Raw genomic sequence first — 24,935 nt, 5'->3', positions numbered from 1 at the left:
ACGTGATCTACCCACCTTATCTTCAGCATTCTTCTGTAGCACCACATTTCGAAAGCTTCTATTCTCTTCTTGTCCAAACTGGTTATCGTCCATGTTTCACTTCCATACATGGCTACACTCCATACGAATACTTTCAGAAACGACTTCCTGACACTTAAATCTATACTCGATGTTAACAAATTTCTCTTCTTCAGAAACGATTTCCTTGCCATTGCCAGTCTACATTTTATATCCTCTCTACTTCGACCATCTTCAGTTATTTTACTCCCTAAATAGCAAAACTCCTTTACTACTTTAAGTGTCTCATTTCCTAATCTAATTCCCTCAGCATCACCCGATTTAATTTGACTACATTCCATTATCCTCGTTTTGCTTTTGTTGATGTTCATCTTATATCCTCCTTTCAGGACACTGTCCATTCCGTTCAACTGCTCTTCCAAGTCCTTTGCTGTCTCTGACAGAATTACAATGTCATCGGCGAACCTCAAAGTTTTTACTTCTTCTCCATGAATTTTAATACCTACTCCGAATTTTTCTTTTGTTTCCTTTACTGCTTGCTCAATATACAGATTGAATAACATCGGGGAGAGGCTACAACCCTGTCTCACTCCTTTCCCAACCACTGCTTCCCTTTCATGTCCCTCGACTCTTATAACTGCCATCTGGTTTCTGTACAAATTGTAAATAGCCTTTCGCTCCCTGTATTTTACCCCTGCCACCTTCAGAATTTGAAAGAGAGTATTCCAGTTAACGTTGTCAAAAGCTTTCTCTAAGTCTACAAATGCTAGAAACGTAGGTTTGCCTTTTCTTAATCTTTCTTCTAAGATAAGTCTTAAGGTTAGTATTGCCTCACGTGTTCCAACATTTCTACGGAATCCAAACTGATCTTCCCCGAGGTCCGCTTCTACCAGTTTTTCCATTCGTCTATAAATAATTCGCGTTAGTATTTTGCAGCTGTGACTTATTAAACTGATAGTTCGGTAATTTTCACATCTGTCAACACCTGCTTTCTTTGGTATTGGAATTATTATATTCTTCTTGAAGTCTGTGGGTATTTCGCCTGTCTCATACATCTTGCTCACCAGATGGTAGAGTTTTGTCATGACTGGCTCTCCAAAGGCCATTAGTAGTTCTAATGGAATGTTGTCTACTCCCGGGGCCTTGTTTCGACTCAGGTCTTTCAGTGCTCTGTCAAACTCTTCACGCAGTATCTTATCTCCCATTTCATCTTCATCTACATCCTCTTCCATTTCCATAATATTGTCCTCAAGTACTTCGCCCTTGTATAAACCCTCTATATACTCCTTCCACCTTTCCGCCTTCCCTTCTTTGCTTAGAACTGGGTTGCCATCTGAGCTCTTGATATTCATACAAGTGGTTCTCTTCTCTCCAAAGGTCTCTTTAATTTTCCTGTAGGCAGTATCTATCTTACCCCTAGTGAGACAAGCCTCTACATCCTTACATTTGTCCTCTAGCCATCCCTGCTTAGCCATTTTGCACTTTCTGTCGATCTCATTTTTGAGACGTTTGTATTCCCTTTTGCCTGCTTCATTTACTGCATTTTTATATTTTCTCCTTTCATCAATTAAATTCAATATTTCTTCTGTTACCCAAGGATTTCTATTAGCCCTCGTCTTTTTACCTACTTGATCCTCTGCTGCCTTCATTACTTCATCCCTCAGAGCTACCCATTCTTCTTCTACTGTATTTCTTTCCCCCATTCCTGTCAATTGTTCCCTTATGCTCTCCCTGAAACTCTCTACAACCTCTGGTTCTTTCAGTTTATCCAGGTCCCATCTCCTTAAATTCCCACCTTTTTGCAGTTTCTTCAGTTTCAATCTGCAGTTCATAACCAATAGATTGTGGTCAGAATCCACATCTGCCCCTGGAAATGTCTTACAATTTAAAACCTGGTTCCTAAATCTCTGCCTTACCATTATATAATCTATCTGATACCTATTAGTATCTCCAGGATTCTTCCAGGTATACAACCTTCTTTTATGATTCTTGAACCAAGTGTTAGCTATGATTAAGTTATGCTCTGTGCAAAATTCTACAAGGCGGCTTCCTCTTTCACTTCTTCCCCCCAATCCATGTTCACCTACTATGTTTCCTTCTCTCCCGTCTCCTACTGACGAATTCCAGTCACCCATGACTATTAAATTTTCGTCTCCCTTCACTACCTGAATAATTTCTTTTATCTCGTCATATATTTCATCAATTTCTTCATCATCTGCAGAGCTAGTTGGCATATAAACTTGTACTACTGTAGTAGGCATGGGCTTTGTGTCTATCTTGGCCACAATAATGCGTTCACTATGCTGTTTGTAGTAGCTAACCCGCACTCCTATTTTTTTATTCATTATTAAACCTACTCCTGCATTACCCCTATTTGATTTTGTATTGATAACCCTGTAATCACCTGACCAAAAGTCTTGTTCCTCCTGCCACCGAACTTCACTAATTCCCACTATATCTAACTTTAACCTATCCATTTCCCTTTTTAAATTTTCTAACCGACCTGCCCGATTAAGGGATCTGACATTCCACGCTCCGATCCGTAGAATGCCAGTTTTCTTTCTCCTGATAACAACGTCCTCTTGAGTAGTCCCCGCCCGGAGATCCGAATGGGGGACTATTTTACCTCCGGAATATTTTACCCAAGAGGACGCCATCATCATTTAATCATACAGTAAAGCTGCATGTCCTCGGGAAAAATTACGGCTGTAGTTTCCCCTTGCTTTCAGCAATCATAGTATATTGCATAAACAGGTAGTGTTTTCTATGTTGCTTTTCAGATTTTTTATCCAGTACTTGTCACACACTGCAGCGCTATTCACCAGATTTATTTCATTTGTCATATGCACAATGTGTTTCGGTAAACAAGTCCCATTGTAAAGTGGGTTATATTACATTTTAGGTGTGAAACTTGATGCATTGTATGTGAGTTGCTACGTTGCAGCGGTGACTTAAACTGTAACATAAACACATGAAAACTGTTATGTATTTGTCTTTTATATGCTAGCAAACGGTAAAGTGATTGCAGTTACAAAATTCTGAATGTTCTCTTATGAAGAAAATCATCTGTTACTCATCACTTACAAGTTCACTTCAATGTTTCGTAAATATAATTACTTTCACACTTGGCACCAGGTAATATACAGGGTGTACATAAAGTCCGGGAACGCTTTCAATTATTTACTGCATAAGAACCAAACATTGTACAGATGTCATACACGTCATTTTGAGGAGAAACTTTTATTTTTCTTTTCCTTCACGTATACTGCCACAGCGTAGTTTGGTAATTTGCTGATAGTCAGTGCTAGTCACGAACATGGTGAGTTCAGGTGCAGAGCGAGCTTTCTGTGTACGCCTCCCTGATCACCAGATCTCACTTCGTGCGGCTTTTTTTTCTGTGGGTCACATTAAAGATCTGGTGTATGTACCGCCTCTACCACATTCTCCGGGAGAGAATATGGGAAGCGACTGCCATAGTCGACAATGTCATGCTGAGATGGATATGGCAAGAATTCAATTACCAAATTGACGTCTGCCGGGTTACTCATGGTTCGCATATCGAATGTTTCTAAAAAAAACTTTCAGAGTTTCAGTTCAAAATGCAATATGTATGGCATCTGTACAATGTTTAGTACTTGTGCAATAAATAATTGAAAGTGTTCCCAGACTTTATGGACACCCTGTACAATGGTAAAATGTGTGTGTGTGTGTGTGTGTGTGTGTGTGTGTGTGAGAGAGAGACTGGGGGGGGGGGGGGGGGGGGGGGGGGGGAACATCCTACTATGGCTAAGAGCAAAGTGGACAACCCAGTGGCAGGACATGCAGCTGAACAAAACATGTTTGATTTCAATGGCTGCTTCAAAACCGGGACCAAATGGATTGTCTCCTCCACCACAAGCTTTTCTATCCCTCCCCTTCCCCGCCCCACTCCAAATTATTGCTTTCATTCACTGTGACACGTGCATTCTGTCTGCAGCAGCTGGAGATAGAGGTTATGTGTGCATGAGGTGTGTCTGCTTGTTTGAATGTGTGTGTGAGTATTTATGTTTTCTTTTCTTAAGAAGGCTTCGAGCAGAAGCTGAATGTGTAAAAGTCTTTTTGTTGTGCCTATCAGTACATCATCTGTATGGCCACTGTCGATATTCCAACCTGGACTCTCCATTAAGGAAATTTAATTCATCTATGAAAGAAATGGTTTATAAAACACTTGCAAGGACAATTCCTGAGCGTTGCTCATCAACCTAGGGTCCTTACCAGGTTGGATTAGAAGAAGAGAGAGTGAAGAGCCAATGAAGTGTCCCATGTTACATCACAAGATCACTTAGGAATCAGAAGATCATTACAGAGATGCTCAACAAGCTCCAGTGGCAGACAGTAAAAGAGAGGCAATAACAGAGAGGTTTACAAATGAAATTAAAGGTCGTACATTTCAAGAAGGGTAGGGCAACATATCACTTTCTCTAACAGACGTCTCCTGAAATATTAGTGATGAGAAAACTGCAGAAGCAGAGCTCACACTGAGATTTATTATCAGTCGTTCTTCACATCATGACTCACAAATGGAACAAGGACGGGAGAAAAATGATAGTGGAACCAGAACTACCCTCTGCCACATATAATAAGGCAGCTTGTGGAGTAGAGATGCCGAGGGAAATCTATTGGTGTGTATGGCTACATGTTCATCATTCACAAATTACTAAATAGTACAATGCCTTGAATATTAAAAAATCAGCATATTAGCCTTCAATACTACTCATGTTACTAATGATACATACTTATTATACTAACTGATAACATTTTAATACTTGACAACCATAACCCTACTGGAGTCGCCATTTAACATTCCAAATTCTGAAGGATTAAACACACATTAGAATTATTCTGTATCCAAATGTATCAATTGAGAAATCATACATTGAATGTTAATCATTTGTCCTGTCAAAAATCAAGAATTTCTCACATTCAAAACAAAACCACCATCATGATTCACAGAATTTGCATGAAAACATAAGTCTACTTACAGAAATTCTTATGTTACAAAAATTACCTCTATTTACCTCTAACACATCATCCTGACCTTTTAAAATAACGTAGGTGGGAGACTTGATTAACTCCACAAGACTGCACGTCCACTTCTTACAAACAAGTATAGGATAATTTGTTGCACGAGGTGCCATGGCCAGTAAAACAGGTTTACGAAAGAACAAAGCAGTGTTGAGGAAATGGTGGAGCAATGCTTCAGTGATGTCAAAGTGTCTAGCCTTGCAATTCTTGGCATGTGCTGCACCACACACAGCTTTATGTGAGATAAGAAACAAACTAAGCTACACTTAACTTGTTGATTAAATGTTAGTTAAATGGCAACAACAGTGTGTATTATGCTGGGTAGTAAACTAGTTCGATACATAGCTAGAAAGAGCAGACCAATCCAACAGGTCAGAAATGTAGATTATGAGAAATTTTGTTTTCTAAGAATAGATTCAGTTAAGCAACAAGTTTGGCACCTTGGAAAATAATGTTATACAGTCATGGACAAAAGGGGGCAATGATTTAGCAAAGACATTTACGCAATCAGTAACAGATGTCACACATATGGAGGACAGAAATGAAAAGAAAATTTCAATTAGAACATAGCAGCTACTAACAAGAAACCAAGAATTTTAAGCAAATAATGAAAGAAGCATGATAAAACATACCGAATTAAACAAGAGGTAAACTATTTATATTCAAGAGTATGTGAGGTCACACAATGTATAATTTGTGTTGAACAATTGCAAACAATATAGGAATTTAGAAAACAAAGTAGGAATTATTATTTGGTAGACACATTTCATAAGTTAAAGATGACAGATCATAAGTAAGTAACAGCGAAGATGAAAAGTATTCAAAGACTTTTAAAATTTTTGTATAGAGAGAGATCACACATGGTCTTCAGAGCCTGATCACACAGTGCATGTTTTTAATTTTTTTTATGATTTTAGATTAATCAGAAACAAACAGTTGATAATGAAAATGTACAAAAAGACATTTAAACTATGATGAAAGCAAAGGTGTCTGGTGGTTACGGTGCTTTAAAAGAAATTATTAAAGCTGGATAAAAACTAATATAAAATAAAAATTGCAGAGTGTTTGCAATAGAAGACAATTCCTCCTAGCTGGAACAATGCTGCAACTGTTCCGCATTCACAAGCAAGACAAAAGAAAAAGATAACTGTAGACCTATCAGCCCATTTCTTTAATGTACAAGGTATTCATCAAAATTATCACCAATCACATAGGATAGAGGAAAAAATGATAGATTTTAACCAAGCGAAGGAGCAAAATGGCTGGATATGGCGATGTAGATCATTTGCGAGTCATAAACAAAATTACGGCACAGGCAATAATTTCGAACTGCACAAATTTGTTTTAGATTCATGTATTATTAAAGTACCACTGCATACACTTCACAGATTTTGATGAAGTTTTAGACTCAGTTTCAGTCAAATCTGCACAAACAGCCTTTGAAAATCAGTGAACTGAATTATGGAAAGGGTTGTTGCTACTCACCATATAGCAGAGATAATGTGTCACAGATAAAAAAAAAAAAAAAAAAAAAAAAAAAAAAAAAAAAAAAAAAAAAAAAAAAAAAACACGCAAATCTCATACACAACCACCACAGTCTTTGTCTGCTGATGCCAGGCTCGGTGAAAGGTGAAAATCAACTGAAATTGGCTCAAAGACATAATGAAATTAAAGAAAAAATAATCAAAGAGACTGTAGTGTGGCTTGCGGGTCTGTGGTTGGATAAGTGTAAAGGAGAGAGACGGAAGATGCGAATAGACTAGGTGAAGTTGGTACTGGAACAGAGAGGAGAAGGCGTTGGGGGTGGGGAGGGGTTGGTAGGATAAGATACAAGTTCACGTGGCACAGGACGGTACAGGAAATAGCACTCAAAAATGTGCAAAAGTGATGCAGAAAGAGAGATCAATTTGAAGGTATAGGATTAATATCAGTGGGAGTAATGTGGGACATGAGATGCTGCACCAACAATTGACGCAGTCTTGTAGCTGTCTGTTGTGCGCGGTGGAGACAGTTGACACAGTAGAGAGTCAGTGTGGTTGGTAAGGTGACAAGAGAAACACAGGAAAAGAAGAGAAAGGAGGACTGGCCTCAGCAGCCAGTGACTGTGGTTGTGTGTGTGTGTGTGTGTGTGTGTGTGTGTGTGTGTGTACGTGTGGGCGTGCGTGCGCGTGTGGGTTTTTACATAACTGAGGAGGCCCAGTACCTGATAACCTCAGACAGATGAATACAGTGCAAGAGATGCAAGACAACACATATCCAAACACCACCCAAACTACTTCTGTAAATATTTGCGCTCAACAAAAGTAAAAATTTCTCGAAATGCATTGAGCTAAGCATGAAAAAAATACATAACTGGAGCAGCGATTCATTATTTAAATAATAAATAACAGCTGCAGGCTTTCCAAAAATACTGATTATGACGTATGAAATTGAATCAAATGTTTCTCCTTCCTAGACAGTTATTGGTTCAGGTTACATCAGCATTTTTATCGGACAGTAAATTTTTATTAGATAATAAAAAGTCCCTGAGAAACATTTTGATGACTATTATATAGATATATATAAAGCGTGAAGATTCAAGAGGGGGTATCCTATATGTAACTTTTACAGCTTAAAAATTATTTCCCACATTTTACACTTTCCCGCATTTTACATAATTTTTTTGAAGTCCCTTGAAAAGTGGGATTTCATTGTACTTCATACTAGGCCATTCTCTTCCTTGTCCCAGCCCCTTCCCTTCAAGAATATTGATTATGAAGATTTTCTGTCTGATGGCATACCCAATAAATTTTCTTTTTCTTTTCTACATTTTCTTTAGTAATCTTCCCTCTTCATTTGCTTCCTTTAAGACTTCCTGGTTGGTTTTCCTTTCTGTCCAATTGTTGTAGCCTTTTCTGCCATATCCACATTTCAGCAGTTTCCTTTCCAGTTTATCCAGAGTCCAACTTTCACTTCCATAAAGCCAAGTACTCCCTAAAATAATTTTGCAATGGATTTTCTGCCATTTACATTCATATTTTTTCCGGTTCAAATGTTTTTCTTAGTCATAAATGGCTGTTTTGCCAATGCAATCCTTCTCTTCACTGCCATTAATCATCTATTGTCCTCTGCGATCATACTATGAAGACGACAAAATTGTTTCACCTAATCAAAATTGTTTCACCTAATCAATTTTGACGTCACCAATATTTACATCGGTTCTAGTTCCTAATGTACTTTTTCTGCACTAGCATTACTTTTGTTTTAAATTGGTTCACTTTTAATTTCCACAGTTTAAATGTGCCTGAGTGGACTTGTAGCATTCTATTCAAAATTTTTTCAGAGTCTGCAGCTGTCATGATGTATTCAACAAATCTGACCCAATGTATCCTTTCACCTTTGTCTTCTCCTTCTTGATATGAATAACTTTTTCAACAAACATAATAAATAAATATGGGGATAGAGGACATATTCGTCTAATTCCTTTTCTAATCCTGAACTCTTCCTCTACCTTCCTAATGTTTACTTTTTGTGCTTTGGTTCTGATGCAGTTGATTATTCTTCTAGCATTCCATTTTACAGCTTAAAAATTATTTCCCACATTTTACAATTTCCCGTATTTTACATAATTTTTTTGAAGTCCCTTGAAAAGTGGGATTTCATTGTACTTCTCTTCCTTGTCCCAGTTCTATTTTTGTCATAACTGTAAAGAGTGGCTTCTAGTTCACACTGTCAAAAGCATTTTCTAAGTAAATAAACGTAAGGTAGTCTGGCCTGAATTGCCAAATGTGTGCATGAGGTGTACCTGGCTTATGTGTGAATGTGTGTGTTTTCCTTTCTTTTCTAAAGAAGGCTTTGGACAACCGCTAAGTGTGTAACAGTCTTTTTGTTGTGCCTGTTTGCAATTCAACATGTCACCTTCACAGTGAGTAGCAACCTATACTTTTCATAACACCATTGACATTCCAACCGGGACTTACCATTGTAAGGAATGTTGTTCTATTCATACCCATCCTTCTCTCCAATAGCATGCACATGGCCAAAATTGCTTCCCTTGTTCCTCTGCCTTCTCTAAATCCAAATTAGCCTTCTCCAAATACTAATCTCCTTTCCCTTTTATCGTGCTCTATCTACATTAATGAGTAATTTGGATGCATGATATAACACACATATTGTGCTATAATTGTTATATGCCAATGCTACAACTCCATTAAACTTTACCAAGATAATCAGAAATTCAAAATGAAAGGGAAGTTGGAAAAGCAGATTCCATGACACTAACATTATTCTCAGTAGCCCCATGCAAAAACAAAGATGTGAATACATGTTAATGGAATGTTATCTGGAAAACCTCCATTTAACTGATAACAACATACTGATTGATTTTTTAAAAATCTGCTTTAGTTGCACTGCTATAGCTGAACTTTTATTTTGTCAAATGAACATGTTTCAGTACCATCACTGGGCCATTCCCTAGTGCACAGTCATCAAAGTCACTTACCCCTATCAAAAATATGTCTGGAATTTGTAATTTACTGTTTACCTCTAGTGTGGATAAACTTCCGCAGCAAGTAGGAAAATGTAATATAGTAATTTTGAAAGTAGGACTTAAAATCATCTATAACACTATTTCACAAGGGTTCTATTTTTGATATTAAAGTGTGTGCTTCTAAACCAGTTTACCATGGGAAATTCAAATATGTAAACAAAATATTGTTGTCAGGTATACTTTTGCATCGAGTAGTGATGGAATGTGACAATTTCTTGTTCAACAGCAGGTAGGAAGAATAAGAAGTCAATGGGTTATCCCCCGCCACACCTATGCAATTAAGACCACCTGCAATACCTCATTAACTTGAACGATGACAGACAGTTGCTGCCTCGGCAGTAAACTTTCACGCTTCCCAGAGGCAGTTGCATTGAGTTTACAACAGTGGTGTGAGCCGTAATTGAAGGGGCACATTGTTTACCCAGATCTGCCTTCAGCAAGAATGCCAGTGTAGCACACTGACAGCCTTCCAGTACCTTCAAGAGCTTCAGGTCAAATTCGGAGTGACAGTGAAGTTAGTAGTACTGAAGAAATCGCAGATGATCCTTTATATCACTGCACAAGTGAGTCATCACCACATTTTTTAACATAAGCAGATTTAAATGATTTAGTACGTGATCTAGGACTAAGTAAACAAAAGGCACAGCTGCTTGGTTCAAGATTAAAAGAGTACAATCTACTCCACCAAACTACTAAAATCAGTGTGTTCAGGCACAGAGAACATGCCTTTATTTCCTATTTTGCAACAAACAGAGCACTGACATTTTGCAATGACATTGCTCGCCTAACGAAAGTGCTGAATTTCACCTATATTTCACAAGAGTGGAGACTTTTCACAGATGTGTTGAAACAAGTTTCGAGGGTGTTTTGTTCCATTACGGAAATAAAATACCTTCTACACAAGTAGCTGACGCCAGCTTGACCAAAGAGAATTACGAATTCGTACAAAAGATGCTAAATTCATTACAATGCAATGAATACAAATGGCAAATATATGCAGATTTCAAAGTAATTGCTATGGTACTGGGAATGCAACAATGCTACACAAAGTATGCCTGTTTTCTTTGCGAGTGGGATAGTCGAGGCAGAAATTCTCACTATGTGAAAAAGAAATGGCCCAGGCGAAGATGGAAAGTGAGCGAAAAGAATGTACAACATTAAAGTCTGGTAGCTCCTGAAGATATACTATTTCCACTGCCTCACATCAAACTTGGCCTAATGAAACAACTCGTAAAGGCCACGAATCCAACAGGTAGTGGGTTTGAATATCTAGCTACCAGCGTTTTTCAGCTGCAAAGGTGTATTTGCGGCCCCACAAATCAAGGATTTGCAGAAAGATGCAAATTTTGAAGCACATTTAACTGACAGAGAATAGACAGCATGGGACTGTTTTGAGATGGTGTCAGAAAAATTCCTTAGAAGAAGAGCTACTAACTACAAAGCAATGGTAAACGACATGATCAAAACACATTAAGATCTGTGGTGCAATATGTCTATGAAGGTAGATATGATGGTCTCTCATCTAAACTGCTTCACAGAGAGTTGTTATCCAGAATGAGATTTTCACTCTGCAGCAGAGTGTGCGCTGATATGAAAAGGCAAAGGTCCCGAGTTCGAGTCTCGGTCCGGCACACTGTTTTAACCTGCCAGGAAGTTTCATATCAGCACACACACACCACTGCAGAGTGAAAATCTCATTCTGGAAACATCCCCCAGGCTGTGGCTAAGCCATGTATCCGCAATATCCTTTCTTTCAGGAGTGCTAGTTCTGCAAGGTTCGCAGGAGAGCTTCCGTGACGTTTGGAAGGTAGGGGACGAGATATTGGCAGAAGTAAAGGTGTGAGGACGGGGCGTGAGTCGTGCTTGGCTAACTCAGATGGTAGAGCACTTGCCCGCAAAAGGCAAGGCTCCTGAGTTCGAGTCTCGGTCCGGCACACAGTTTTAAACTGCTAAGAAGTTTCATATCAGCGCACACTCCATTGCAGAGTGAAAATCTCATTCTGGAAACATCCCCCAGGCTGTGGCTAAGCCATGTCACCGCAATATCCTTTCTTTCAGGAGTGCTAGTTCTGTAAGGTTTGCAAGAGAGCTTCTGTAAAGTTTGGAAGGTAGGAGACGAGGTACTGGCAGAAGTAAAGCTGTGAAGACGGGGCACGAGTCGTGCTTGGGTAGCTCAGATGGTAGAGCAATTGCCCATGAAAAGCAAAGGTCCCGAGTTCGAGTCTCGGTCCGGCACACTATTTAATCTGCCAGGAAGTTTCAGTTGTAGTGATGTATCAGATGAACATGGCAAAAGATTCCATGAAGACTTTTCTACTATAGAAAGGCGTTATGAAGGGAAGTGGGTACCATCTATGATAGGAGATTATTGCTAGAATATCATTCGAGAGAATAAAGATTCACAATACAAGAGAAAAAATTGATGTGCATTACAATACAATGGATTTTTTTTTGTCAGTTTTCTGTAATTTCTCATGTCAAATAAATGCTACAAAGCTTATACACAAAGATTACAGCGTTATATGTTAGATCTCACCCTCCGTTAATGTGATGAGCTTATATCATCATAAAACGTGAATTTGTTTATCGAATTTCTCCTCATGTTTGCTGCACTATATCAGAAACAGAAAAGAGAAATGAAATTGTGAAACTATACCTGACAGAAAAACCTAAAAAAAAAGTTTTGAATTCAACACTCAAAGTACAACTAGGATCACAATGTACTTTTTCAGAAATAGAAAAAAAGTATTTTTTGTAGAACAGTGTAATGAGGCTAAAATAATGTAAAAAGAACACACCAAAAAAGGAACTGTACAAATGAAGTTGAAAAATAGTTGGTAAGTTTTTAAATTGAGGGCAGTTCAAGACAAGGACTGCATGAGCAGAAAACATCTGAGCAGAAGAGCAATGACAATCTGTAGTGTTTTGTCTAACTATAACTTTCAAAGCAAAACATCTGGTGTCCAAGGAAATAAAAATTAACTATTTGTCTGTATTAGTAGCTTCAACTTATAACAGCAAAACATGGATTTTTTTTTTTAATTGACTAAACAACCCTAAAACTGAAGGGTGGACAGCAAGCAATTGGGAGGTGCTAGTTACAAATTATTAAACAAGCGAAGGTCTGTGCTCCCACCCACACAGGCCAATTGGGACTGACTGACTGCCATACCATCCTCTGCCAATGGCATCATTCAGATGCGTGATGGAGGTGCATAGCATCAGCACTGCTCTCTGGCAGTTGTTAGTGTTCTTAAGTTGTGTGTTCACTGTCAAGTTAACTTAAATTCTAGTCTTTTGCAGAAGCTACTTTTGTCAACTTGCAGAGCTTCCACAAGTTAGTGGAAACACTTTATAGCAGATACTTGTCGAACTTGCCGGCTGCTGGAAGTTTTTCTCAAACTTGCAGAAGTTTTGTGTGTTGAATCCAGGTACAAAAATCATGGTGTCCAAAACGAGAATAGTGCAACCCCTAAACATAAATAACTAGTCACAGTCAGCCAAGAAAATGTGAAATGAATATACAGATTAATTTGTTTCACCAAAAGGGGAAGTAGAATGACAGTAGTGTCATCTTTAAATTCTACAGTAAACAAAAATGTTTGTAATAACTACTGCTTGCAAAAATCGAAGAGCAATTAATAGCGATCTCTTGGTTGTATACCCTGCAGTATTTTTGTATCTTGCTTTAGAATTTATTATTTTTATAATAAAAGTAATAAATATTGTTTATAAAATTTGAAGATTAATTAAAGCTGATCTCTTGGTGATACAAGTTGTAGCATTCTTGTGTCCTGTTTTCGAATATGTTATTGTACAATAGACGAGATATTTTTTAAATTTGCATACAAAATTCTCAAATAGTTTTTAATCTGAGTGAAGTTCTTCGATTCTTGTTTATTCAATAGTGTTTCTTGATAATTTAAATATGTACACCTCTGTATCCAAACTTTTTTCCCTTTTCTCTGCTTTTTGTTTTTCTTGATAATTTTTCTGCAATAGCAATAATAATAATGATAATAATAATAATGCAACAATGATGGTGGCTGGGCTGATTTTTAAACATGACACTGTAAATTCCCACTTGGCTATCTCATGATGAAACTCATGTGGAAACACTTCTGCAAGTACTTGCAGGAAGTTCCTGAAATAAACTTGCCCAAGTGACTTGCGAAAGCAAACTTGTGCACGTTTTTGTTGTAATGTAAACACCTCAGCAAGTATTTGTATAAGTTACTTGCTAATAGACAACCGCCTTTAACCTTGGAGCCACTGCTTCTCACTCAAGTAGCTCCTCAACTGGCATCATGAGGCTGAGTGCATTATGTTCTAGTTCCACAAATAAGGAAAAATCCTTGCGGTACTGGGAATTGACCACAGGTACTTCATATAGCAGCTGGAAGTGCTTATCACTGAGCTATGGAGGCAGACAGGAATTATTAAAAGGGAGACAGGTAAACTAACAAATGTATGAGGATATACACTGGAGTTCAATATGTAATTATGGCGATAATGTGGCAATGATATGGAAGTGGGTGTGACACTTAGTCAGGTGACTGAATAGTGGATGGTACAAGAAACTTCTTTGTAGCATTCAAAGAGAGATGAGGACGAGGAGATTAGTGTTTTAACATGCCATCAACAATCAGTTCACTAGAGATGGGGCAAAGCTCCAATTAGGAAAAGATGAGTAAGCAAATCGGCCGTGCCCTTTGTCAGAGGAACCGGCATTTGCCTGAAGCGATTTAGTGAAATCACAGAAAACGTAATTCAGGATGGCCAGACATTGGCATGACCCTCTAAGAGATAACAGAGCAAGATGATCACTGGAAGACAACATTAGAAACGTGTATGTATCGCTGAAAAACAATTTTCTTGGAAAAGGCTAGAACAGGCTTCCACAGAAAAGTATAAGGTATTTCAACAAATGTATTCAGTGATTTGTCATTACGAAACTGACACAACAATAACAATCACAGGCAAGAGAATAAAAGAAATGAACCTGGTGTACAGATTTAAATGAACTCAGAGATTTTTTCTTTTCTTTTCTTTTTATTTTAATTTTAATTTTTAATTTGTCTCATGCAGTCAGCAGTATTTTCTTTCTCTGAAAACAATTAAGCTTCCCCCCACAACTGTCTCAAGCACAAAAAACTGTGCCTTACTGTTGAAAATTAAGCAGACAGAGCATGACCGATTCACTGGCAGGAACATAAAATTTTCAGATTTAGGATATAGCTCAAATTAGATTGCTGAATTAAATCAGAGGTAGCCTGAGCTTCACATGAACCAATTTAGAGAAATCACAGAAAACTAAAATCTAGATGGCTGGACAAAGACAGAACAGTGTATTAACCATTGCATTATCTGACTTGGTTTTCACAATATGGAGCTTTTTTTCTATTCATATTGCTTGAAAGCCTGTATTAAGTGATGAGCAGCCGAGGTCACACAAATGCACAAAACATGTTGCTAACACAAATCAAGAGTTACTAAAAATCTATTTTGAGTAACGGCAAGTATGCTAATTATATAACTGCTTAACTTATAAACACATTGATAAGTACAGAAAAACAATATACATTTTTTTATAACAGAAATTCAATGATACCTCAATTTTGAGCCAAATGAGCGATCAAGTAGATTTAAAGAGTAACGACTTGGCGAAGTCTCTCTGCTAGCTTCACGACTAGGTCCTGTCGAGAGAGGGATGCCGGATGGTCTACGTTGTCTGCCATCATGTCCTGTTTCTCTGTTTGTAGTTGAAAAGGTAGCATAACTTAGTCTGGAAGACGGAGACCCTGAGCGGCTTGTAGCTATGAACAAAATAACAACAATAATAAAGAAAAAGATCATCTTTCAATAATGTTACAAGTAATTTACAGAATAAAAGACATAAACTATATCAGTATATGGGAAAAATATAAGCATCATCACAGAACTAAATAAAATGAGAAAGGTACATATGCACCACAGTTTTATTTAACAAAACATCATTTTCATTTAAACAAATACATCAATTTGGCACTCAAAACTGTGGTTTTTAATTATTTAAATGAAAAGCGTCATAAATTTCTAAAACCTTGCAATGTCTTGCATTCTAACAGCTTGATATCTCAATCACTAAACATCTAGGTTTTTTATGATTGTTACTGTAGAGTCTCATAAGAAAGAAGTCTACATGCAAGTGCACCAGACATTGCAACTCTTGATGCCTTGTAGTGTCCAACATACCATTCTGTATGTTTACTTGTAAAATGTTATCCTCAACATCAACTAAATGACAATGTTTTGTATGGAAAATAAACTGTATTTATCGATCAGTGAATGTTGATGAAAGTCTATTTCATTTGGTTTAGGAAATATTAGATCAAATATATGTTTTCATGTTTGTAAAAATGATTTCACAATTATTCCCTAAATGAAAACTCACTCTGAAGGTGCTTTCTTGTATCTAATATGGCACGAAAATCGGTAATGTTATTGAGTAGACCATTTATCTTGGAAAACTGCACAACCACCTCATAACTTCATATACTGTTGCCTGCTTGTCATTCAATCAGAGATAGGTCTTGTAAAGTGTGGGCTACAGTGATGACTACATAACAAGAACAATTTTACGTTATACTTTCTCAGCTAGAGAAATGTACTTGTGCCTGAACTAAAAAAGTCTCAATGAATGTAAAACTTGCAAGAATAATTCACAGGCACACACTCAGCTGCCCCATCATCAAATATGCTGATGAAATGACTGCTGACAGACTAACCATAGCTTTTATATCCATGGGCCCTTCCACTTGTCTCCCATGGTTTTTAGCATGCTGGTTACTGCACCATCCAAGGTTTACAGCCAGGAAAATTATCAATACATAATGTATTTTATTGAAACCCTGGCTGCATCATAAGTCATTTTGTTGTTGTTGAACGGTAGCTCTTTACAGCAAAATGCGAGTTCCCAGACCTTGTTACAGTTGAAACCACAGTCACAATTAATTAATTTTTAGATTTTTGGGTTGAAAATGTCAAAAAGTTGACTTACTTTTCCTATTTTCATTCACTGATGTCTTACAGCAACAAACTTTGGCATGACTCATCATTGATGAAGTAAGTATTTGCTGCTCGGAAGTGTGTAATTAGGGTCACACATAACTGTTGTGTCTTTATAGTCTGTAGAAAATGCTTAATTCGGTGTTTCTGCAGGACTCACTTGATTTTTTTCCAGATAATACACTATCATGTGGAAGACACACATTAGCTGTGGTCTTCTCAGGTTCTTCTAGTTCCACTGTCATTATAAGTTGTAGGGCAGAAGAGTATGTATCTGTGTAACCACTCACAGAGTACACAGTCTTCAGCTGCTCAAAAATTTCTTTGTGAGACATTCCATGCCATAGAGGATGCAAGCACTACTAACAGGAATGAACTCTAAAGGGTAAAGTGGAAGAGTAATGAGATATGGGAAATAGGGAAGGAAGATTAGGGTTGAGAATTAGAGACAAAGCACAAGCTCAGATGGAGTATGGAGGGAAATGAAACTGGCCATATCCTTTTGAAGGAACCATCCCAGCATTTGTCTTATGTGGTTTAGGACAATTGAAGAATGGAACTCAGCTCATTCTGCATACAGAAATGTATGTAAATGGGGGTATGTAAATTTCCATTACTTTTTTAGTCAATACCCATGTTTATATCTGAACTATTGTGACCACATATAAGTAATTATTCCATCCAGCATGGGCTGTAACTAATAAAATTTCTGAGATATAGTCAAGTGTAACACTTATGCTTAACATAGAGTAATAAAAGTTTGTCACCACATCATTTATTTTACAATAAGTAAGTAATTAAAAATAAAAGGAGGAACTAATAATCCAAACAACACTTTACATTTTTTTTCTATTGTGTATTAAATTGTAATGGTTAATCAATATGTTCCACATACTGTCAATAAATTATATTATTCAGTATTTAGCAACCATTCTCCTGAATGTAACAGTCTAGTTAATTTAATTAAAAAATGTTTATTTAACAAAATATGACCAAGTTACGATACATACAAAATATGTACTACCTAAAATTTCTACACAGGTGAAAGTTATTAGTATTAGCCTTGACATACCTCAACTGAAAACACCTCTTCTCAATTTTTTTCCAAAAATAATGTCTTTGAATAGTTGCTGATAATAAAGACTTTCACGTTCCAGAATATTCTTTTGTAAAATTGAACAAGATTTTAATTGCCAATACTATATATTTGTAACCCTAATTCTCAGGTCTCACTTTGTCAAAATTAATGTTGAAATTAAAAAGTTTTCATTTCAAGAAAACTCTTGTGGGAAAGGTGGTGGTGGTGGTGGTGGTGGTGGTGGTGGTGGTGGTGGTGGTTGTCGTCGTGGTGATCGCTTTGCAGGGCACTCAACTGCGCGGTCATCAGCCCCCATAAAAAAATCAGAATTTTTACACAGTCCACTCTAGCCAGTCATGAATGATGAAATGATGAGGACAACACAACCAACCAGCTCCCTGGCAGAGAAATGTGGGAAAGGTGAGACTAAAAATACAGCTACTGCGCACCAATTCAGTGAGTAAGTGGGTTTCATGGGCCAGTTCAGTGAATCTTTGTTTCACTTTCAATCTGTAAAGGAACTACGCCAATCAGTCTGATTAACCGATTACTTGAAGTATATGCCACTTGTCTGAAAACATCTGTCATTTTGTCTGAGCTGTCTGTAGAAGCTGTGCTACAAACAGGTGATTTGATGTAAACAAATGAAGAAGAAGATGATGAAATATGTTTCAATTGCCCCATGAAGCTCTCCTGGCCTATTAAACGTGAAGTTTTGTTGGCCTATTTAACCAAAAGGGGGAGGGGAGGAAACAGAGACGGGGGGGGGGGGGAGATAGAGATAGAGATAGAGAGAGAGAGAGAGAGAGAGAGGAGAAAATGGTGGTTTTCGTGGATTTAAACTTAGACTTTCTTAAAAACTCTTCTAGTAAGAATTTATTAGTCACTAACATCAGTGGTTTTTGAGGACTTTAATGTAGATTTTCTTAAATACTCTTTCAGTAAGAATTTATTAGTCAGTAACAGCAATCAACTTAATTCCTACTTTAAACTTCCCAACTAGGGTAGCTTACTGCTTCAAAATAACCCTTGATTACATCTTTATACGAAGGTCTAATTAACAAAATTATGTTACAAAATCAATAGTCAAAGGCCTCTCAGACCATGACATGCAGTTCCGTTTGTTAAATGCTACTACTGAACAGGATATAAAATCCACTAAATATGAGTTCAACAGGGTAGCCAATCAGCCAGAAACTGATTATTTTAGGAAACTCCTCAAAGACATGAACTGGTGTGATGTATACAGTGCTTAAGGCAGGTATTAAAAAATGCCACACTTTATTAATAATGTCCTGACCCTATTTGGTATCTGTGTTCCCCGAAAACTAGTACAGATTAAACATAAGTCTACAAAGAACATAAGGTTTACCCAAGGAATAAAGGTGCCTTGTACAACAAAAAGGAAACTATACCCGTCAATCGGAAAAACAGCTCTGATGCTGATGCTATAGTTCATTACAAGACATGCTGCAAAATATTAAAGATAGTAATACAACCGTGAAACAAAATGCATTATGAGAAAAAGATAGGAGGAGACTGCTAGAATGAGAGGTGAAGAGGAGCAGATAGCATTAATAGCAAATTATACACAGGTAACAAGATGTGTGCAGTGTTGCACAACTTTTTAACAAGGATTTCATAAATGTTACTGAAAAGAAGGGTTGTCATGTTCAGAATACGCTACCATGGAATATCTCAGTCCAGTCTTTACAAATAACTTCAGTAAAGGCTACACTGGGAAAGCCAGCATTAGAAATCAAGTAATAAGGAAAGAATTAGGATTCAACCAATAACCCAAAATGCAATCCTATACACAGAAAAATGGAGAGAATGTGTACTTCATATGTCACCAAAAACATTTCCCAAATCGCATGGGGCAACGATGGTGAGACTGGAACAGGTCGTATGTCCAACCCTGGAGTGATAGAAGAGAAGAATATTAATATGATCCTTATTACACCTACATAAGTAAGGTCCACCATAAAACCATTAAAAATAAAAAATCTCACAGTTATGATAAAATATTTACAAAGTTAATTAAACAGTGTGCTTCTGATTTTAGTAACTGTTAAGTTACTGTTCAGCAGAACATTTCCTGAGTGGTTGAAATATTCTGAAGTTAAGCTCTTGTTTCAGAAAGGAGATTAAGAAATACAGATAAATTTGCATCTTATTTCTCTTTTACCAGGATTCGTAAAAATTTTAGAAAAGTTAATATAAAATTGGGTTCTTAACCATCCTACCACAAATAACATTTGTCAAAGTCACAGTTCAGATTTCTAACGAGTTCTGATATTGAGAAGCCTATCTACACACACAGCAAGAATGTACTTAATTCATTAGACAATAAATTACAGGCTACTGGCATATTTTGTGATCAGTCAAAGGCATTTGACTCTGTAAATCACAACATTCTTTTCAGTAAATTAGAATATTATGGTCAAAAGGAAATGTTGCAAAATGGTTCAAATTCTACCCGGACAGGACACAAAGGATGTCAGTAGGAAAGAGAGTGTATTAAGCTATTAGGTATCATTCAACTGGGAATTAATTACACGTGCTGTCACACCAAATTCCATCTTAGATCCCTTACTTTTCCTTGTGGATATCAATGACCTTTCATCAGTAACATTTCGAAATGGCAAGTCAGTATGCAGATGGTAGTTAAAAGTTTAATTATGAATAAAGTTCAGTTTAAGATGAGCCTCTAGGATCTATTGGCAGCCAACTTCTTCTACTCCACTGATGAATTTTTCAGTAGAACTAACTGACATGTATATGTTACTAATAATCTCAAATAATGTTAAGTATTACATACAACCTGACTCCTGTATAAATTTAGTGACAAGTTTGTTATTGCATTTTAAATGAAAATATGTTCATGATTTTTTTGCTTATACCACATCCATGAGGACCATTTCACTTGGGATCTGTGAAAGGTACATTAGCATACCTGTTGTTCTTTGTAAATATTTACTGTGTATTTTTGTTTTCCGACATGTTCTACATCCTTGTGGATCTCCTCACTACGGCTCTATTGGAATGAAAAGTACATCTAATCTAATTTAACCATACCAAACCCAACCTCAGACAACAGGCAGAAGCAAAAGATAAAGATACACAAAACACAGTTTGTTTGTAATTTTTTCTCTCAATGATAATTAAGTAGTGCACAAATGGTGAACACTTACACCTACAATGCACTTACTTTGATCAATGATCAACTCTGCTGCATACTGACTTGGCTGGAATATTACAACATGAACACTGGGGTGGCTATAAAGTCATCACTGCACGAGATCATAGATACTTAATACACTAATTTGAGTTGTAATTGCTGAGGTCCACCTTCCCATTTTCTTAATGGGATCTGTGTGAATCTTACAATTGATATCAAATTTTATCAGATGTTCTGACAACACTGAACAATGTTGATGCAAAAATGTTGCCTACAATGACTGCCCTAAAAATCTGCCACTTAAGGTACACAGAGAACTGTGCTACGTAGCCAGAACTGAAATCCCAGTTACAAGCCTTCACTTTATTGGAAGGAAGTGACCCCATATTACTCGTATACTGGAGCAATATTTACATTATGTATTAACTACACTTTTACAGGGTATGTACTAAGAACAGGAACGGCAACATTACAGTTTCATATTTTCTCATACGAACTTGTAATTATCACAGTTACCTTAAAACTCATTTGACCAACTGTCTACCATTTACAAGGCTATCTTTTCTCTGTTGTTTCATTTACTATACTTACAAACTTGAACACAATCCTTATATGCATTCTTGTTTCAGCTGAAGCTAAGTATTAACAAATAATAAATTCTATAAATTACTTCCATCCTGGCTCCTCCATAAAAATTTGATCTATGATAAGCAACAACTTCAGAAAATAAAACCTTACTTGTTACAGAAATATATACCCACTACTTTACAGTTAACATCTATTAAAATTTGTTTTATTGTATGCCTTGACTTTTAATGAGATTTTGGGTCTCTTTCATACCAAGAATTGCATGATCATCATCATCATCATCAACAACAACAACAACAACAACAACAACAACAACACACACACACACACACACACACACACACACACAATGACAAATATATTAATAGCAATAAAATGAGAGAAACTGAAGAAAATTAATAGAAAGAACGAACTGAAGATACTTACGTTGGGACTGAGATACATTTGACATCCGACTCCTTGTTCTGCCCAATCTTTCTGGAGATGTTATGACACTTGTGGACATGCCAGATGAGTCTGCAGCTTTCTTTCCTGGCCGAGCTGCGAACAACAATTATTTTCCAGAATCTTCCTATCAGTATTCATCTTAATAACAGTAAAAATGGAACTATTCAAAGCACACAGCAACTTGGGTAAATGAGCAAATTTATCCATTCCGTACAAGATACCAGAGAGAACAGCAAAGGAGGAAGGCAAGGTGAGGACAACTCAAACAAGAACCATGTTGCTGAGAGTTGTTTTTGTAAGTCTATGTTTAATGAGTTCCAAAAGCAGACAGAATGATGCTAGATTGGGTAGTACACTTTTTCATATTTGGTGAGTATGTCCAAATATTTATTGCAGTATAAACAAAATTAGTGAATTTAAGTTATAAAATTCTCTTCTAATTAAAACTAGGGAAAATAATATAATAATACACTAAATTTCTGATACACAACCTTGGGCACCTTAGCTAAGATGAAACATTAATGATGCATGCAACAGCGTAATGTACATTGCCATGATCAGCTGGCCATTGATATATTTCATTATGGATTCAAATGCCTAGTTGCAACAATGTCAGTGAACTAGCATAAAATTATATGAACGGATCAAATCATGAGGAAGGTAGCGAGAATAAATGGACCACAGCAGCAGACTCAGATTGTTCTAATGTATGTTTCTTACTGTGTGTGTGCATGTATGTGAAGAGGGCACTTGTATAACATTGCAGGCCTTGGAAAATTTTTAATTAGCCAGGATTTTTATTGAACAGAAATATTCCCAAACATTTGTGTAGGTTTCATTTACACATCAGCATATGATATCGAATTATGACTGTAGTAACACAGATCTGTCACGAGTTTACTACTTTGCTAAAACAGAATGTACAAGAAATATAAAACATACAAAACTTTTCAGCAAGAAGATGCCTCTGATTATGCAAATGTGGTTGAAGATCAAACATGAAGTCAAATAGTTTCTCAAAACCTTTCATCATAGTAAAATCTAAAAAAGAATTGAATTCAGCTAGAGTAATCAGCTTACTTACATTGCCTATGGTCATCTTATATCCAAGCAGCAAAAGAACAAACAGAAACACAGATTGATTATAAGGACTAGTAGGCACATACGTAAGCAAGCGTTAATGATAGCGGAGGAAAACAGAATCTCTCCTTTCACCTTGATTCAAAGTAAGAATAGTGGGGGTGAGGACAGAGAGGAAGAAAGAAACACACACACACACACACACACACACACACAGTGGCAGGGGGCTGAGATGGGGGTAGGGAAGAGGACAGAAGGGTGAGACACACTAAAGGTGAGGTGAGGGTGGAGATATCAAGTAGTGTATATGAGAGAGAGACAAATGTAACAGCAGAGCCTTTTCTGTTGCCTCTAATGTCATAGAAGTACATGTAGAAAACTACTGGAAAAATTTCATGAACCCATTACTGATACTGATTTACTACAATCACATAGTACGATAATGGCAAAGGTCATAGACAGCTTCAACTTTATAAAGTCGTTGTATATAGTACAAATCTAAAAAAAACTACCAGATCTTTCAAAAATTGCAAAAATAATAGATACAAAAAATAATGGTAATGTGTAACAGTCACCTTCCCCAAAAACAGAGGGAGGGAGACAATTTGTACCACCAGTTCCTCCGTTTTTTCCATTATCAATGAGGCTTTGTAAGCAGGCGCCTTGTCCTAAAGAATGTTGTTTTTATTTTTTTCATTTGGATCCATTTTCATTTATTCAGACACCTTTTTTTCCAAATTTTTCCAACAATTGTGAGATTTTTGTGGTATTCACCAGATTTTGTTTCACCCCTGGTAAGGTACTCAATAAGAAGAATGAAACTTCCTGGCAGATTAAAACTGTGTGCCCGACCGAGACTCGAACTCGGGACCTTTGCCTTTCGCGGGCAAAGCTGTGAGTACCGGACGTGAGTCGTGCTTCGGTAGCTCAGTTGGTAGAGCACTTGCCTGCGAAAGGCAAAGGTCCCGAGTTCGAGTCTCGGTCGGGCACACAGTTTTAATCTGCCAGGAAGTTTCATATCAGCGCACACTCCGCTGCAGAGTGAAAATCTCATTCTGGAAACATCCCCCAGGCTGTGGCTAAGCCATGTCTCCGCAATATCCTTTCTTTCAGGAGTGCTAGTTCTGCAAGGTTCGCAGGAGAGCTTCTGTAAAGTTTGGAAGGTAGGAGACGAGGTGCTGGCAGAAGTAAAGCTGTGAGTACCGGACGTGAGTCGTGCTTCGGTAGCTCAGTTGGTAGAGCACTTGCCCGCGAAAGGCAAAGGTCCCGAGTTCGAGTCTCGGTCGGGCACACAGTTTTAATCTGCCAGGAAGTTTCATATCAGCGCACACTCCGCTGCAGAGTGAAAATCTCATTCTGGAAGAAGAATGAATTTTGCAACCTAAACAACACTGGTCATAACTTCTGCTACAAGTTAAGTTAGATTTATCTTTTCTGTGCTGTCGCATATGAGGACAATACACTGACTAAAAAGCAATGGCAGTAGCCAGACTGAACAATTTATGCTTGCAGAATACATAGCAAATTCCACCACAAGGGTGCCAGCTGGTTGGGGCCGAATTTAACATGTGACATCCCGTGAGACCATGCTGCTCTGTCCGGCTGAGCATGTGGATGTGGCCACAGCCACAAGGGCTAAAGGAGGCCACACATCATCCAGGAGAGTTTGTCAGTTGCATACAATCATAACAGATGGATCCCATGTTAAATCAGGCCTCAGGTCTGGACTTAGAATAAGCTCTGGTGCCGCTCCTCCATACTTAGCATGTTGCTTCTTCTTGGGAAATTTACAAATTGTACAAAGGTCAGTACAGTAAACATTGTTCTTGAGTATTGCCTCCATATGTTCATATTTCCTCAACAGAGTGCCATAATTTTCAAAATATTTGATTAGCCGTAGCCAT

The 24,935-nt window shown here is 37.4% G+C and overlaps 1 protein-coding gene across 8 annotated transcripts in view; it reads right to left on the bottom strand.

Moving 5' to 3' along the window:
* LOC124554970 (CLIP-associating protein 1-A) overlaps positions 1 to 24,935 on the bottom strand; it is a 250,544-nt gene that overhangs the window by 65,993 nt on the left and 159,616 nt on the right. For all 8 annotated transcript variants that reach the window (XM_047128704.1, XM_047128701.1, XM_047128703.1 and 5 more), the window contains 2 exons: positions 21,931 to 22,044; positions 15,222 to 15,426 (listed from right to left, as the gene is read on the bottom strand). In XM_047128704.1, the coding sequence (XP_046984660.1) occupies positions 15,222 to 15,426; positions 21,931 to 22,044 (319 nt within the window). The remainder of the gene's footprint in view (positions 1 to 15,221; positions 15,427 to 21,930; positions 22,045 to 24,935) is intronic.

This window comes from Schistocerca americana, chromosome X (assembly GCF_021461395.2).
Source record: "Schistocerca americana isolate TAMUIC-IGC-003095 chromosome X, iqSchAmer2.1, whole genome shotgun sequence".
Lineage (NCBI taxonomy): Eukaryota > Metazoa > Arthropoda > Insecta > Orthoptera > Acrididae > Schistocerca > Schistocerca americana.
The sequence above is the reverse complement of the archived record's forward strand: the minus strand, read 5'-3'. Positions and strand labels throughout refer to the sequence as shown.